The sequence below is a fragment of the Calonectris borealis genome, chromosome 20 (genome assembly GCF_964195595.1).
Source record: "Calonectris borealis chromosome 20, bCalBor7.hap1.2, whole genome shotgun sequence".
In the NCBI taxonomy this organism is placed as follows: Eukaryota; Metazoa; Chordata; class Aves; order Procellariiformes; family Procellariidae; genus Calonectris; species Calonectris borealis.
Window position 1 is genome coordinate 4,293,560 of NC_134331.1, and position 15,084 is coordinate 4,308,643.

Below are 15,084 nucleotides of genomic sequence, written 5' to 3' on the forward strand. Positions count from 1 at the left end.
TGTGGAGTGAACTTGCTGTTTATTATTTGCTCTGTTTTCAGGCTTTTTTTATCTGTTTCTCTCAAAACCTAATAAGCAAAATGTCTACTAATGAGAATGCCAATGTAGCAGCAGCTCGCTTGAACAGATTCAAGAACAAAGGGAAGGATACTACAGTGAGTATTTCTGTACAATTAATACTTTAGCTACCCGTCATCTCTTTAAACATGAGTTGTAAAAGCCAAGAACTTACTATGAATGTATATCCTCCAGGAAATGAGAAGGCGGCGTATTGAAGTCAATGTAGAGCTGAGGAAAGCTAAGAAAGATGACCAGATGCTTAAAAGAAGAAATGTTAGCACTTTACCAGATGATGCTACTTCTCCCCTTCAGGAAAATAGGAGCAATCAGGTAAGTAGGTACTCGGAATGGGCACACTTGGAGGTCTTGCAACATGAGCTCATACAGCCACACTAGTATGAATTTCTTCTTGTGTGGGACACAGCGCTACTACATATACACTACCAATTTAAGCCTGTACTACCAGCTCTAATGGACAACAGTCTTAAAATGTAGCTTAGCCAGTTGTGTTTAAGCCTACTGTATCAGTGTAACAGCGGTGTGAAGCACTTGATTAATCAAGTCTTCAGTAGTTCAGATAAATGTAGATAAAGCTGTAGCTGATGAGGTTTTGGTGTATCATAGGGGTGTAATTAACAAAGGAAGCGGTTGTAAACCGTGGTCTATAGTCGTAGTATTGTATAGAAGGCCTCTGTGGTCATGAAGACACATGCCTGTCCCAACAAAGCATTCACGTAACTCTTTATTGTACAGGTTTCGGCACACTGGTCAGTTGAAGAAATAGTCAAAGGAGTTAATAGTAATAATATGGAGCTGCAGCTACAGGCTACGCAAGCTGCCAGGTAAGGAGTTTAGAGGTAACCAATTCAGCTGTGCAAGCCAGTAACTAGGCAAGGTAAAAGAATTGCTTATGAGCCTAAGAGTCTGCTTATGGCAGCAGCTATGGCTCTTCTTATCAGACAGTATTTCAACAAACACCTGAGTCAGCCTTATGTACAATGTTTAGGTACACTTAACTTGGTCATAATTTTATTGAAACCGTGTGGCTTTTGAATTTTTGAAGTGCCTGAGCGTTTTACTAGAAGTAGTAGTTCTTTCTAGTGATTTTGATTTGGCAAAATAAACAATAGTTCATCTTAGAGTTGTAGGAGTAATAATAATAAACCCTTTGTCATAGAAAAATAAGATATCTTTAAACTATGTTAATGCAGGACTACAATATTTGAGTGCAGTGGTCTACCTTAGAATAATGTGAACAGTAAGATGACTGGGTTTCAAGTACGCCAAATTTCCTTTCTCCTTCCAAATCTAAAATCTCCTTTAGCAAGCTTGTATGTATATTGCTGCAGTGCTGCTTCTGGCAGTCATTAACCTGTCTGCTGAGAAACCTCTAGCAATTCAGATGTATTATGACTCTTGCAGGTCTGCTTTATTTCAGAGTCCGAACAGAACCTCTTGTATAGTGAAGACATGCCAAAACCAATGTTAACAGAGGTTTAGGAAGCTAGTATGCAGCTTGTCTGTATTTCTCCCGCGTGTCTTGTTGCATTGCCTTCTCTGAATGTTAAGGCAATGCTGAACCTTTTCTTTTTTTAAATATGGACCTTTTTAGACTGTTTAATCTATTGTTCGGATCTCTGCAGGCAAAAATAATGCTTTCTGTTTGTCTTCCTCCTTAGGAAACTCCTCTCAAGAGAGAAGCAGCCCCCCATAGACAACATAATTCGGGCTGGTTTGATTCCAAAGTTTGTCTCCTTCTTGGGTAGAGCAGACTGTAGTCCTATTCAGTTTGAATCTGCCTGGGCGCTTACCAACATTGCTTCTGGCACGTCAGAACAAACAAAGGCCGTAGTAGATGGAGGGGCTATTCCAGCCTTTATTTCACTACTGGCCTCTCCCCATACTCACATCAGTGAACAGGCTGTGTGGGCATTGGGAAATATTGCAGGTATGTCAATATGCTTCATGACCCTTTCAGACCTGTTCCCTTATTTAAAATAGGAGGACATTACTACTGACACATCATGTAGCATGCTGAGCTTCTTGGGAACTCTGCCTTAATGCTTTGCAAGTAAAGACGTGCTCTGCAATGTGGAGTATGCGATGGACAAGTCTTTATCTTCAGACCTGGTATAAGATGTCTCGTGCAATACCTGGCAACCTGTGGATTGCTTCCGTATTTCAGCTCAGTTCAGTTTTCATAGAGCTATGTAACCATGCTACAACATAGGGCTTTTTCATATATCTCACTTGATGTTTTTGTGACTTATCAGTGAGCTTTTTAAACTCAATTATAAAGTACTTCTACCTTGCAATAGAATAATTCAGTCAAACTTTGACATTCCTTCAGCATTATACTGTAGAACCCAATCATGCAACCAATGATTATAATGCATTTGAAGTCTCATGTTATGGGAAGAGCTCTGTTCTATTGTTAGGGCTTAGATATGTTTTTCAAAGAAACATGCAAGTCCCTGCTTAGTTATGAACTCTAAGAAAAGTTGTATAGAAAACATACACTAAATTACCTCCTCTTCCAACAGAAAAAAAATTAAGCTTGGTGGCTTGATTAGAAAAACACATGCTTATCATATGACTTAACTATGGCAGTAGTCCTTTTGTCCTCTTATTTCTTTTTATTTTATCTAGCACTTCTTAAGCAGTAGAAGAATTCATCTAACACATAATGATTCTGTATGCACACATCCCTCTAGTCTGGTCTTTACCTGGCTATTTTTCTTGTTTTCTCAGGGGATGGTTCTACCTATAGAGATCTGGTTATTAAATTTGGTGCAATTGAGCCGCTGCTGAGTCTACTAGCTGTTCCTGATCTCTCTTCTCTGGCTGTAAGTGTGCAGTATGATTTGAGTTACAATTACTAATAAGCGAGCAAAAGAGCTCAAGTTACTAAACAGTTGCTAACCATTTATTTTAACTCTTGCAGTCTGGATATTTACGCAATGTTACCTGGACCCTCTCAAACCTGTGTCGTAATAAGAATCCTGCGCCACCCATAGAAGCTATTGAGCAAATTCTTCCAACTCTTGTTCGGCTCTTGCACCATGATGATCATGAGGTGTTAGCAGACACATGCTGGGCACTTTCCTATCTAACAGATGGTTCCAATGACAGGATAGAAGTTGTAGTGAAAACCGGATTGGTGCCACAACTTGTGAAACTCCTGGGATGTAGTGAACTGCCAATAATGGTAAGCTATCAGACATGCAGATTGCTGTTGCTTGACTTGAGTCATGAATAAAACTGCAGTTAGAATAGTGTCCATGTAATTGAATGGTTCTTTTCATACCTAAATCTGATGCTTGTTCCAGGTTTTGCATAGGTAAGACTTGAGCTTCTCTCTTGCCCGGACACTGCCCCACATGAGGCATAGGCTATTGCTGTTGATGACTATCAGGCTTCTTTACGTAATCATTGGATTTAACACACAGGCCAGCAAAACAGTCAACATTCTTTAAAGCTTGCTTTTAACTCTAAGCTACTATTGCAAATCCAAACTCTAGGTACAGTGTTTAGAAGTGGGCTCTGTGGACACTATAATTATAGCATAGCAAAACTGCATTAGTACTTAGGAGATGGCTTTCCTAAGCTCTGTCATGGGTAGTTGTTTGCAGATTGGCCTTGGAAGGTGTGCAGTCTTAGCATGCTTAATGTCTGCATATATAATCCTAATGAGGAGCTTAAAGCTCATCAGTACATAGCATATCATGGCTAGAGCAGAGGGGCATCAAGTATGGCTGTATTTATTCAAGCACAGATTAGATGATACCAATTTGCCTAAGTACTACTTTCATATTTGTTTCAGACTCCTTCATTAAGAGCCATAGGAAATATCGTCACTGGTACTGATGAGCAGACGCAGATTGTTATTGACTCGGGAGCACTATCTGTCTTTCCAAGTCTCCTTTCTCATCATAAAAACAATATTCAGAAAGAAGCAGCGTGGACAATGTCCAACATCACTGCTGGACGACAGGACCAGATTCAGCGAGTTGTAGACCATGGTCTTGTACCTTATCTCATTGGTATTCTGAGGAAGGTAAACAAAAACTGTATTTCCTACGTTGAGATTTGTGCTATCACTGCTACTGTCTGTGTTCAAATACCCTGCTTATACCTTCACAGGGGGATTTCAAATCTCAAAAGGAAGCTGTGTGGGCTGTGACTAACTACACAAGTGGTGGAACAATTGACCAGATCGTGTATCTCGTTCAGGCTGGTGTTGTTGAACCCCTCCTGAATCTCCTCTCAGCTAAAGACAGCAAAACTGTGCTAGTTATTCTGGATGCTATTTCTAATATCTTCTTGGTATGTGGATGCAGTATGCTCAATCACTGTCCAAGCTGTTGCTAGTGGTTCTCCAGTAGTTGGTGCCATACATCTTTCCTGAGGTTATTCCATGCTTGTCTCTTGCAGGCTGCTGAGAAGATTAATGAGACTGAAAAACTTTGCCTCATGATTGAGGAGTGTGGAGGTCTAGACAAAATTGAAGCTCTCCAGTCACATGAAAACGAACAAGTGTACAAAGCCTCATCCACCCTGATTGAGAAATATTTCTCAGCAGAAGTAAGTGGCTGCAGGATGACTCTTCTCACTTTTATTTTCTATTCTAGCACTGACTACTACGTTGAAATGCTACTGCTCTTTCAAAACTCTTTTCTTTTTCTTCTAGGAGGAGGAAGACCAAAATGTTGCACCAGAATCTACTGCTGCCAGCTACACTTTCCAAATTCAGGGCAATACTCCAAACACTTTCAACTTCTAGGTCTTGCATATACTGCAAACACCTCCAAGCCGTTTGGCACACAAGTGACTGCCACCTCTTTGTCTTAATAGTTCCTCTTCTTTTTTACTATGTTTTTTTATGTGACCTGTAGCACTTTGTCCAACTGAAACATACTTGAACAGTTCAAACCTGTACATATTATGTGAATTTCTAACTGTAAACCTCATTCTTTCTGAGAGATACTTGTAAATACTTGTTCTCTTACTATCTCTTACTGTCCCTGTCAGGCATAAGAATGCAAGTGGGCAATTCGGGCTTCTCACAAAGCATGAGCCACTACTCTGCAAACCTCTTCATAACCTATTACATTCTACGTAACCTATTGCTGTAATCAATACACTGAGTAGGCTTTTAAAGAGGATTTATGTTTGAAGTTCAATAAAGTGATATCAATACATCAAATTGAACTGTGTCAATTGCTCTCAAAAGTTGACCAATATGGTAAGTATACTTAATCAAAAACATATAATGGCAAGAATGCAGGTCTAAGCTAGGAGAGATTCAACTCTGAAGATGGTGGTTTTAAAATAGCGTAGTCAATCCCTAAACTATCTTCTGCCTTTTGGAGAAATACTTAAAGACTTGTAGTAGCACTACTTAACTGCAAGTAATAGTGTGGAGGAGGGGTGAGTACAGCAGTCAATCAATTGTAAGTATGTTCAGGTAGCCTCAACATGGAGCATAGGAAATGCTTTGAAGCAGTTGCCTGCTCTAGAAAGCAAAAATGAAGGCCTTGTCTTGGAATCTGTTGTCCCTTTACTTCCAAAATCATTACTTACAGTAACCTACTCTGTCTCTAAAGGCAATTGTGCAGGGTGGGGTTTGGGGGTGAGCAGTGAGCGGAGAGGAAGAACTGTAGTCCTGTTTTCCAGCTTTTTGGAAAAACTTGGATTGAGCTAGTTCATTCACTGGAACCTCCCAGGAGTCAATGTTCTGAATAACTAAATTGACTCAGCCCTCTGAGCTTCTCTTGCTCTTACAACGGTGCAGGAGAGGTCAGTTTTTCATGCCTAGACTTTTCATAGGCATGTCTTATACTTGAAACATAGCATATCGCTTCAGTATTGTATGTTGGTGCTCTCTTCAAATATTAATAAAAGGTAGGGGGGGAAAAAATCTAATGTGTAGGCAATTCTCCCAGAGTTCCCATAGGCTTTGCTCTGCCTTTACGGGGGTGAGGGGAATTAAAAAAAAAAAAAAAAAAAAAACACAAACAATACAAACCAAAAAAAACCCTTGTATTCTAAGTGAACCTGATGACAGAATCTGGGTTGGTCTTATGCATTAGTCTGCTTGCTGTGTGCTTTCAAGTCAATTTTAAAAGTGCATATGTGTATATAAGTGGATTTAGGTGTAACTAAATTCTTCATTAAGAACACCTGATCTTAAAAGGACATTCTTTCTAAACCCAGATTGCCATTCTCATATACTGCTCCTGAAGACCTCTTTAAATGATTTCTTGCTAATGTGGAAGATGCTACTCTCACTTCCATTATTGTGGTGCACGTCTACTACTGCCTATTTCACGTTTGCTTGCAGAAATGGTATTCTCCCTCACTGGAGGCTGATGATTACACGTGCACCCACATGACTTCTCTGTGCAAGCTCCTTGCTTGGATCTTAGCTACTGCTGGACGGTGATAATGTTACAAAAGGTAGCAGATAAAAGATAATTTGGCTGCATATACATTCATACCTCTGCTTGTGGTTGGCAGCAATAATGTTTCCTGCAGAGCAATCACTTATGAACTCACTCATACGGATACTTCTGCGCGGCTATTTAAGCCATATGAGCCATCCAGCTCAGAACACGATTGTGAGACGCTCACATTGCTGTCACTGGTGTATCGATGAGGTTGCAGTTTTTACATGTCACAAGATATTGTTTTGCAAATACCACAATATCCTGAGCTGATTAATGATGACTTCATACTTTTGACTGTACCACTGTAACTGCTTTTTCTTTACCCCAAAAGAAAGCTGCAGCCAATAATAAGCTTTACAATCGGAGTCTTCAAAGACAATCAGACTAATGGCTCTTGTAACCATATTGCATTTTCTGCTTGAGAAGTTGATGTCAGTGTTACTAACCTCCTGTCTCTGTGCCTGTGCTGCCAAATGAAGGGTGAGACTGAACTGTGGCATGTTCCCAGCCCTGCCAGCCCTGTACTAATGGGAGAGACTGCAGGTGGCACCCAGCACCTGCAGAAGAAGCTGTAGACAGTGCCAGACTGAGCAGCAGAACGCAAGTCTAACACCACAGATATTGCAACGCCCTTGGGACCAGATTCTGGTATTATCTTAGCGATACCCGTGCAAAGTGGAAAGAACCATCTGCCTTGCAATGCTGAAGCCGTTAATGTTCTGGGGGGGGAAAACCAACCAAATAGGGCTTTTATGCATCTGCAGTGAAGCCTTGTGTGCTTTGTTGTCAAACCTCCAACTTTGACCTAAAAGCATCAGTTACAAAATCATGATTTTCTCTGTAACTGTCTGCAGAGAACTGAAAGAATTAACCTACAAAAAAAGCAATTATGCAAAGTCAGCTTTCGTAAATAAATTCATCGCTTCCACATACTTTATGTTTGTGGGTTTATAAGGGCAATGACACAATGACTTGTGAAACATAATTTAGAGTTCTTGAGTCATTTTAGATTTCTAACTCTCTAAAATACGGCATCTTGCGGTAGAGGGTGCTACAGGCAACCACACAGTCTTGTTTGCTTTGAAGAGGTTGATGCAGAGTTTCATCCAGCCTAGACCACTCAGGTATGATGTACTTTATTTTTCTATTAAGAAAATAGTAAGATAAAATCCATCGGGGCATCTCTTGTAGTTACAGAAAACATCTATGTACTAATTCCTGAGTATTTAACCAGATTAAATATTGAATATAAGGTATAATCTTTTAAAAGTGGTACATCAGGGTACTGTTACTTTAAAACACAACTCCTTGCTTTAATCACTTTTTAGCATATATGCAGTTAATTTGACTTTTATATCTTTGTATCTAGTAAAAGGGATGACAATGCAGAACACTTGTTGAATAGTGTTATCTCTACTTTTTTTCCTGAAGTGCTTGTTTCAGAATTATCTAATATATTGAGTTAATAATAGAACACTGCAAATTCTTCTCTAGATGCCTGACAGCTCAGTGGCTTAATAATTAACTTTCTGGGGACCGAGACTTTGTTTTTATCCAAGAAAAATGTGTTCAGCCTATCCACCAATGAGCCCTGTTCTTGGCAGTACGTATTTCCACAAGCAACAATCTACAGTGATCATGCGTAAGCGACTGGGGTGAGTCACTCCTTATTCTAAGAAAATGCAAACTATTTCTGGGGTTAGGATCACAGTCACCCATTAGGCTGCGTATCTAGCTTAAAAAAGTGGTAGGAGCAAAAAGGGAGAGGAGAATTGTTATTGCTCCTGGTTTTTCGTTTGTGGGTTGGGTTTGGGGGGGGGGGGGGGTGTTGCCTGGCCAGATTTAAGAGCTAGCCTTCTTTATTTGGCAAATGCCTAATTCAGGACAAGGGCTGGAATAAATGTCTGGTGGCCTATGTATCAGTCTGCCAACTCCTCTGTGCTGAGAGCAACAATAACAGACCCCTGCTGACATCAACTGGCTTGGAATGCAGTTGTTGCTAATGCTATTTTATCTGTGGAGTGATGGCAAGATTTCAGTCTAAGATCTCAGCAAACGTAACCACCTCTGAAATTCTGATGCTAGCAGATGCTGCCTGTGTGATTGCTTCCACTTGCTGTTTCCAAAGATGCTGGGCTCTGAAAGAAGAGCAGAGGATTTGCAGTCCTGTTGTTCAATAGCATGTCTGTTCACTTTCCACTATAGGAAGAACAGTTTAAACTCTGAAAAAGCTAGAAATGGTTAAATTAGGAGAAATCTATTCTTTGTTTCCCTGTGATTTAGACTGAAATATTCTCTTAAGTGAAGTTGCTTCCTGCTGCTCTACACAGAATGATTTAAATTGCACAGAACTACAGTAATATATCAGCAAAAAGGAACAGCTGTAAGTTTACAGGAAAAGGAATTCACTAGCCAATAATATTTCACAGATCTCTTCTGTTTCTAAATCTATTTTACAGCAGAGCAAACTGAGATACAAGAAAGTTATCCACAGACGTTCAGAAAGTAGCTGGCAGAATTAACCTGAAGCCTGGGAATCCTGATGTCCATTCCTCTGGTTAACCCATGGCACCTCTGGTCATGATTATCCTTTTGCTGAACATAGGATTATCCCAGGAATACTGAATCTCTTTTGTGATAAGGTACGACATAACGTTTAAGCACAGGTCTAAACTTTGGGAGTATGTGCAATTTGGGGGAAAAAGTACTGTTGTTCAAAACAGAAGTAATTAATGAAGGTTAATTGTGACTGTTGATATTTGGCCTATAGAGGAAAATGTTGTGACTTTCGCTTAAAACCCAATAGGAAACATATTAACCCTTTGGTCTGAGTTAAAAACTTAAGCTTGACTCACCTTCAGGGGAGAACATGGTAGGAGAAAAGCCTAAGAGAGAATTAGGTGACCCCTCCCAAGGTTGCGAGGGGTGTACCCAACCCAATTGCAAATTGCAGAAAAAAAGCACTCACAAGAACACTCAAGCTCCAAGTGTGCAAAGTTGTTCATTGTGTTTGGAAAACACCTCCTTCTTATTGATCCACGGCATGGCACCGATCTGAGTCGGGCAGAAACTCAGCATGTAGACAGCTAAGAAAGAACTGATTTGCTGTGAGTCTCGCAGCACTTCATATGGAATAAGGGTCATTGGATTCCAGTCCTGTTTCTGACTGCAGAGCACTGTCTGTCTCAGACTGGCTCCAGGAAATGGACGCTCTTCCGCAGAAGCCAGAAGATTTCGTGGAAGAGCCATGGCCTGTTTCCAGGTTGCAGTTCACCCACTGCCCTAGGGAGTGTCATTATTGGGAGGGAAGTGAAGTTGGGATTTAAAGGGATGAGGAGAGGAGAGAAAAATTAAAGCAGGGTGGAGAAAAATCCTGATAATTCTTATTAAGCAGAACTTGCCTGACCACATTAAAATGTTGTGCTAATCATTTAAATAAAAAAATGGGCCAAATCCAGAAGTGATTTATAAATCATACATCAGGAAGGGAGTTGCAATTGACTGACATACTAAAAGCAAAATCAATGGCACTGATTTCACTGTGGAAGAGGCTGGATTACACCTATGAGCTCAACAAAAGAGGCAGTATAATGAGGAAGCATTTTGCTTTATTTCGTGTCTTTCTCAATTTGCATTGCAATGTGAAATGAAAAACATGGGGTCATCTTTTGAAGGTGCGATTTTTAGAGAGAGAGAGAGAGAGAGAGTAAAAAAAAATAGTGGAAAGTTGCCTAACTTGTTATCTGTAACAGATTGCTTTGTGCACAGGTTCACAGTGGTAAAATAGACATAATACCAGGAGTATGTAATAATGCTCTGTGGGCATGTGGAAGATTGGATGTACAAAGTTATCAGAAAATCTTGAATAATCTCCAAGGCATATTTCCATCATCCAAATCACTTCATTTTTACCCACTATATGAAACAGATGTAAAAATAGCTCTTTCATCAGTGGGCTGCAGAGGTTCAATTCTGTTCAAAGCAATACTGTGAAATCATTTGCAGAATGTTGCTGTTAATCAGAAGCAGCAATTTAATGTTACGTATCCATCTCTCCTCCCATCCCCAGCTCCCCTTCCCAATTCTGAGCAGGAAACGACACTTGGACGGAGCTCAGCATGCTAACGTTCTGGATAGACTCTCTAGGAATGAGGAGGGACTTGAATTCTCTCCATATGTCATTTCCTTTCCCCTAACGGCTAAAAAAAACCCATCGCTGCAGTCCATATAACTTACAATAGAGAGACCATTACCAATATAGGAAAATAAAGGCAGGGGGATGGGACACACAGGACATCCACATTCCATTTCTGAAGAACTGCTTTGCAAAATTTGACTTGAATTAAGCAGGAATCTTTCTTCTGTGTAGAAAGATTGTTTTATATAGTTCCTAAAATTGAAGCTATTACCCCATCTGTACTTAAGTGTATATCAACACCTGCAGTCTGTGGCCAGACATGGATTAGAAAAGGAAAACGTAAGTAGAGGAGGAATGGTAACAACTATGTGAGATTTAAACTAAGTCAGAAAGGAAAAACAGAGGTTGAGGAATACTGACAATGGGGATCTAATAATTTCTAATAAAACCAATTTTAATAGTAAGTAATCCTAGAAAATATTTAAGAAAGATTAGAAGATTAGCCCACTCCTACAACCAGCTTTTGTCCAGACTACCTTTAAAAACTTCTGTTCAGTATAACCAATAGCATATGCAGATATCTTACACTGCTGCAAAATACAAAATTTGATCTGCTATATTGCACAGCGGATTTGCAGCTGTCAACAGAATTCAGTGTGCCATAGTTACAAACAAAAAAAAACCCCAGAAATAAACATGACCAAAAAAAAAAAAACCCACCAACATTTTAACTAAACGGAAAGCTTACTTCCCTATAGCCAATCAACTGTGTATTAGACTCAAATTGGAACATAATGTCTTTCTAGCAATATAATCCAAATGTTTGTTAAATTTGTAGCAACCAAACTGTGCAAGGCACTTTGCAGAGCAAATGAGATATGACATTTGCTCAAAACCCCCTGAATTTTGCAGTCAGTGAATGAATACATACGCACATAGGAGCTAGATGCATCTGCTTGTGGGATGATTAAATCTGATTGCAGAACTAACATCTCACATCTTTTATTAGATGTATTGCCTAATTAGACATATTGCCCCTGAATTCTACTGCTAAAAAGAAAAGAAAAAAACCACGTTTCCTCCAGTTCTATTTGAAAGGGTTTCAAGAGTGGAATAAAAGAATGATTTAAGACACATGGTGACAGATTTTGCTTTAGGTTACTTTTAGCACTTCACTAGACCCACTAACCTACTTAAATATCTGTGCTGTTCTTATCTGGCATGCAACCTTGCTTTACAATTTTTAGGATGAAATAATTTTAGAGATATCTTTATCTTTATCTTAAATCCTCTCAAATAGATTTCACAGTGGACTTGTGGGTGATTCTGTTAAAAAAAAGCACAAAGAAGCTAGTACAGGTTGTGGATGGGTTAGACATTTCTGCAGTTCAGAAAGTGTTAGGAATTGGTTAAAAAAAAAAGAGGGATTGTTGTGTTTATTGAACCTATAAATGCTTTTGTGTCATGATTATCTTATTTATAGATTTAGTTTTCATGTAACGTGTTTATAAATGTCTACAGACTTGTTAATGTAAGACAAAGCAGAGTGCATCCAGAGCCAGTTAGCTTGGGTTCTTTTCAGTAATTCACAAAACTGAATATATGCAGTATGCACATTTTAGGACAGCTCATTCTGAATCTCAGTGGTTGCTTCTCCATGGCAGAAAATAATAATCTTGTGGGCTTTGTTAGCTATTTTTGTCTTTGAACCTTGTAGATTCAATTACCTGTAGAAGTACACAATATTGTTATAACTTGATAAATCTCTTGGAATTAATCTCATCTCTTGGATGGAAATCTTTGGAAGTAACTTGTATGAGACACATGGAAAAACTTCCACTTGCTTGAAGAAACGTAGAAAATCAGAACTACCAGGTGAGGGCTGTTTTGTTCAAGTGGTTTACATCGCCCCAAGACGCTTGCTTTCTCTGCCAACATTAGATAGGCAGAGGAGTCTTGCCAGCCTCCTTGCCTATCCATATCAGTATTTGTCTCTAATAGCCACAGTCCCTGAAATAGATTGGAATGGGATACACTGGTCCTCTTAAAAACCTCATCTTAACCCCTGACATGTATGGGATTCTGTAAAGGTAGAAACACGAGGTTTTAATCCCTGAATATTTAGATAAGTAACAATGGCCAATGAGAACAAGCTAATTATGCCTAAGTATTAAGGCTTATCAAATAATGTTCTAGGGCTTTTCGGGAGTCAGGAAAGCATCTCTGCTTTCCTTGGCTGCATGGATGGAAGGTGCATCACAGAGTATTTTTTACTTCTTCCAAAGCATTAAATAGTGGCTGTGGCCCAAGCAGGATGTTAACTGGGCAGACCAAGACATTGATTTAGCATGGCAGCTACCTTCCAATCATAGAATCATTAAGGTTGGAAAAGACCTCTAAGATCATCGAGTCCAACCGTCAGCCCAACACCACCATGCCCACTACACCGTGTCCCTAAGCGCCTCATCTACACATCTTTTAAATACTTCCAGGGATGGTGACTCCACCACTTCCCTGGGCAGCCTGTTCCAAGGCCTGACCACTCTTTCGGTAAAGAAATTTCTCCTAATGTCCAGTCTAAACCTCCCCTGGCACAACTTGAGGCCATTTCCTCTCGTCCTATCGCTGTTACTTGGCAGAAGAGACCAACCCCCACCTCGCTACAACCTCCTTTCAGGTAGTTGTAGAGCGATGAGGTCTCCCCTCAGCCTCCTCTTCTCCAGACTAAACACCCCCAGTTCCCTCAGCCGCTCCTCATCAGACTTGTGCTCCAGGCCCTTCCCCAGCTTCGTTGCCCTTCTTGTATCACCGTCCATCAACAGTGTCTAAGGGGTGAATTTATAGCAGCAGGACTGAGTCAGCTTTTGGCATCACTGTCAGTGGCACCCTCCTCTCAGCATCAGCATAATTAAGACTCAGAGAGACTTACAATATAGGAGATTTTACAGCTCATCTTTTGCAGACAGCAGAATTGTTATTTGAAACTGATGCTGGGCCACAGGGGATGGGAAAGATTAGAGAAGGTTTGGTATTCCTTTAGTGGCTAAATAATATGGCTTGGTTGAAAACAGTGCTTTATGTCAACTTTCTTAAATACTTGTTTGGGCTGACAGTCTTCCTAATAACACTTCATTTGTCTGAGCTGCATACCACTGGCACAAATACACAGTGTCAAGTTGAATCAGACAGTATCCGGAGACAGATGTTGTAGTACAGTAGTAAAGTAAATTCTTGATACATGTCACTCAGAGGAGACTGTTTCTAACTGTCTTATTCTGTAAGGTCTTTTATGAACCTATTTCTATCAGCCAAATAAATCTAAGAGTGAGATTCTACAGTTGCTTCATTCACAAAGCCACACGAGAAAGTCCTGCAGAGCAGTTGCATGAGGGAACATGCGGTTCTTCAGGAAACCTTAGTAGTTTCAGCTGGAATACTTCGCATGTAGCTCTCAAAGCACTCAACAGAGCCAGTCATCCAAGAGTCTGGTAAAGAAATTGTATTATCAACAGTATTTTATGGGTAAATAAGTGGAAATAATGGAAGAATAAAGGAAATACTTTTCAGAAATAGACCTTCTTTTTGGCCCAGGACTTTTGAATACCTAGTTTGTACTTTGAGTCAGCATTCCCATTGATTTTGAATGTGAGACAAATCAGGGAAAATCTTTTAGGCCTAAGATACTTCACCATGCTTAAAGGCTGAAGCTAGGCCCTTTGTGCTGGGCTGTTAGAAATGCTGTGCAAAGCCTGTCATTGGGTCATGGGTTGTGAGACACTGTACATCCAACAGCAGAGAACAGTGTTGACTTGACCTAGACAACGGGGCTGGGACACGGGTGTGATCCAGTCATTTGCCCAAGTGCCAGGACATGGTTTCTCACGATAGATTTACCTCTTTCAGAAAGTGAATTTTAGCCTCTGGCTAGTAATAAAATATAATGCAATGCATATATTTATTCTGTGTTCAATGCCTGTCTCTTTAAAATCTGCCTTTTTTCTTCTTCTTTTTATAAAGTCACATTAGGATAGTGCTGTCCTGCAGGACATGATGAGGAAATAACATGGCTAAAGAACTGCATGGAATATCTGTGCATCAGTTACTAATCTGTTCTGGATGGATGGACTTAGAAGTTATCTTAGTGACTAACCACTGGAAAATCCTATGATATGGGAGCTCATGCATTTTTTTGTAGCCACAGCTGCAGTCATTTCCCTTCAGAGACACATCATTTCCCCAAGACACATCCTGTCTCAAAGGGCTATGGTGTCTGCTGCTCCAAGCTTCTGTCCCCTATTTCAGTAGCCAGCATATGGGTGGAGATTTCCTTCCTAGTTTCTTCTCCTGAAAAGCTTCATCTCAAGCTCCAGCTTGAGAAATGGATTGAATCTTGACCTCTTGCATAAACATTGTCTCTGCGTGCCAAAGGGAGTCTTA

General features: G+C 40.0%; 1 protein-coding gene across 1 annotated transcript; it reads left to right on the forward strand.

Annotated features, from left to right (window-relative positions):
- Positions 1-48: 48 nt before the first annotated feature.
- KPNA2 (karyopherin subunit alpha 2) lies at positions 49-5,349 on the forward strand. Its single transcript, XM_075169495.1, has 10 exons — positions 49-155; positions 253-390; positions 814-902; positions 1,740-2,008; positions 2,812-2,906; positions 3,005-3,268; positions 3,884-4,117; positions 4,204-4,386; positions 4,495-4,644; positions 4,751-5,349. Exons 1-10 carry the CDS (start codon positions 81-83, stop codon positions 4,841-4,843), a joined length of 1,590 nt encoding a protein of 529 aa, XP_075025596.1. The 5' UTR covers positions 49-80; the 3' UTR covers positions 4,844-5,349.
- Positions 5,350-15,084: the final 9,735 nt, after the last annotated feature.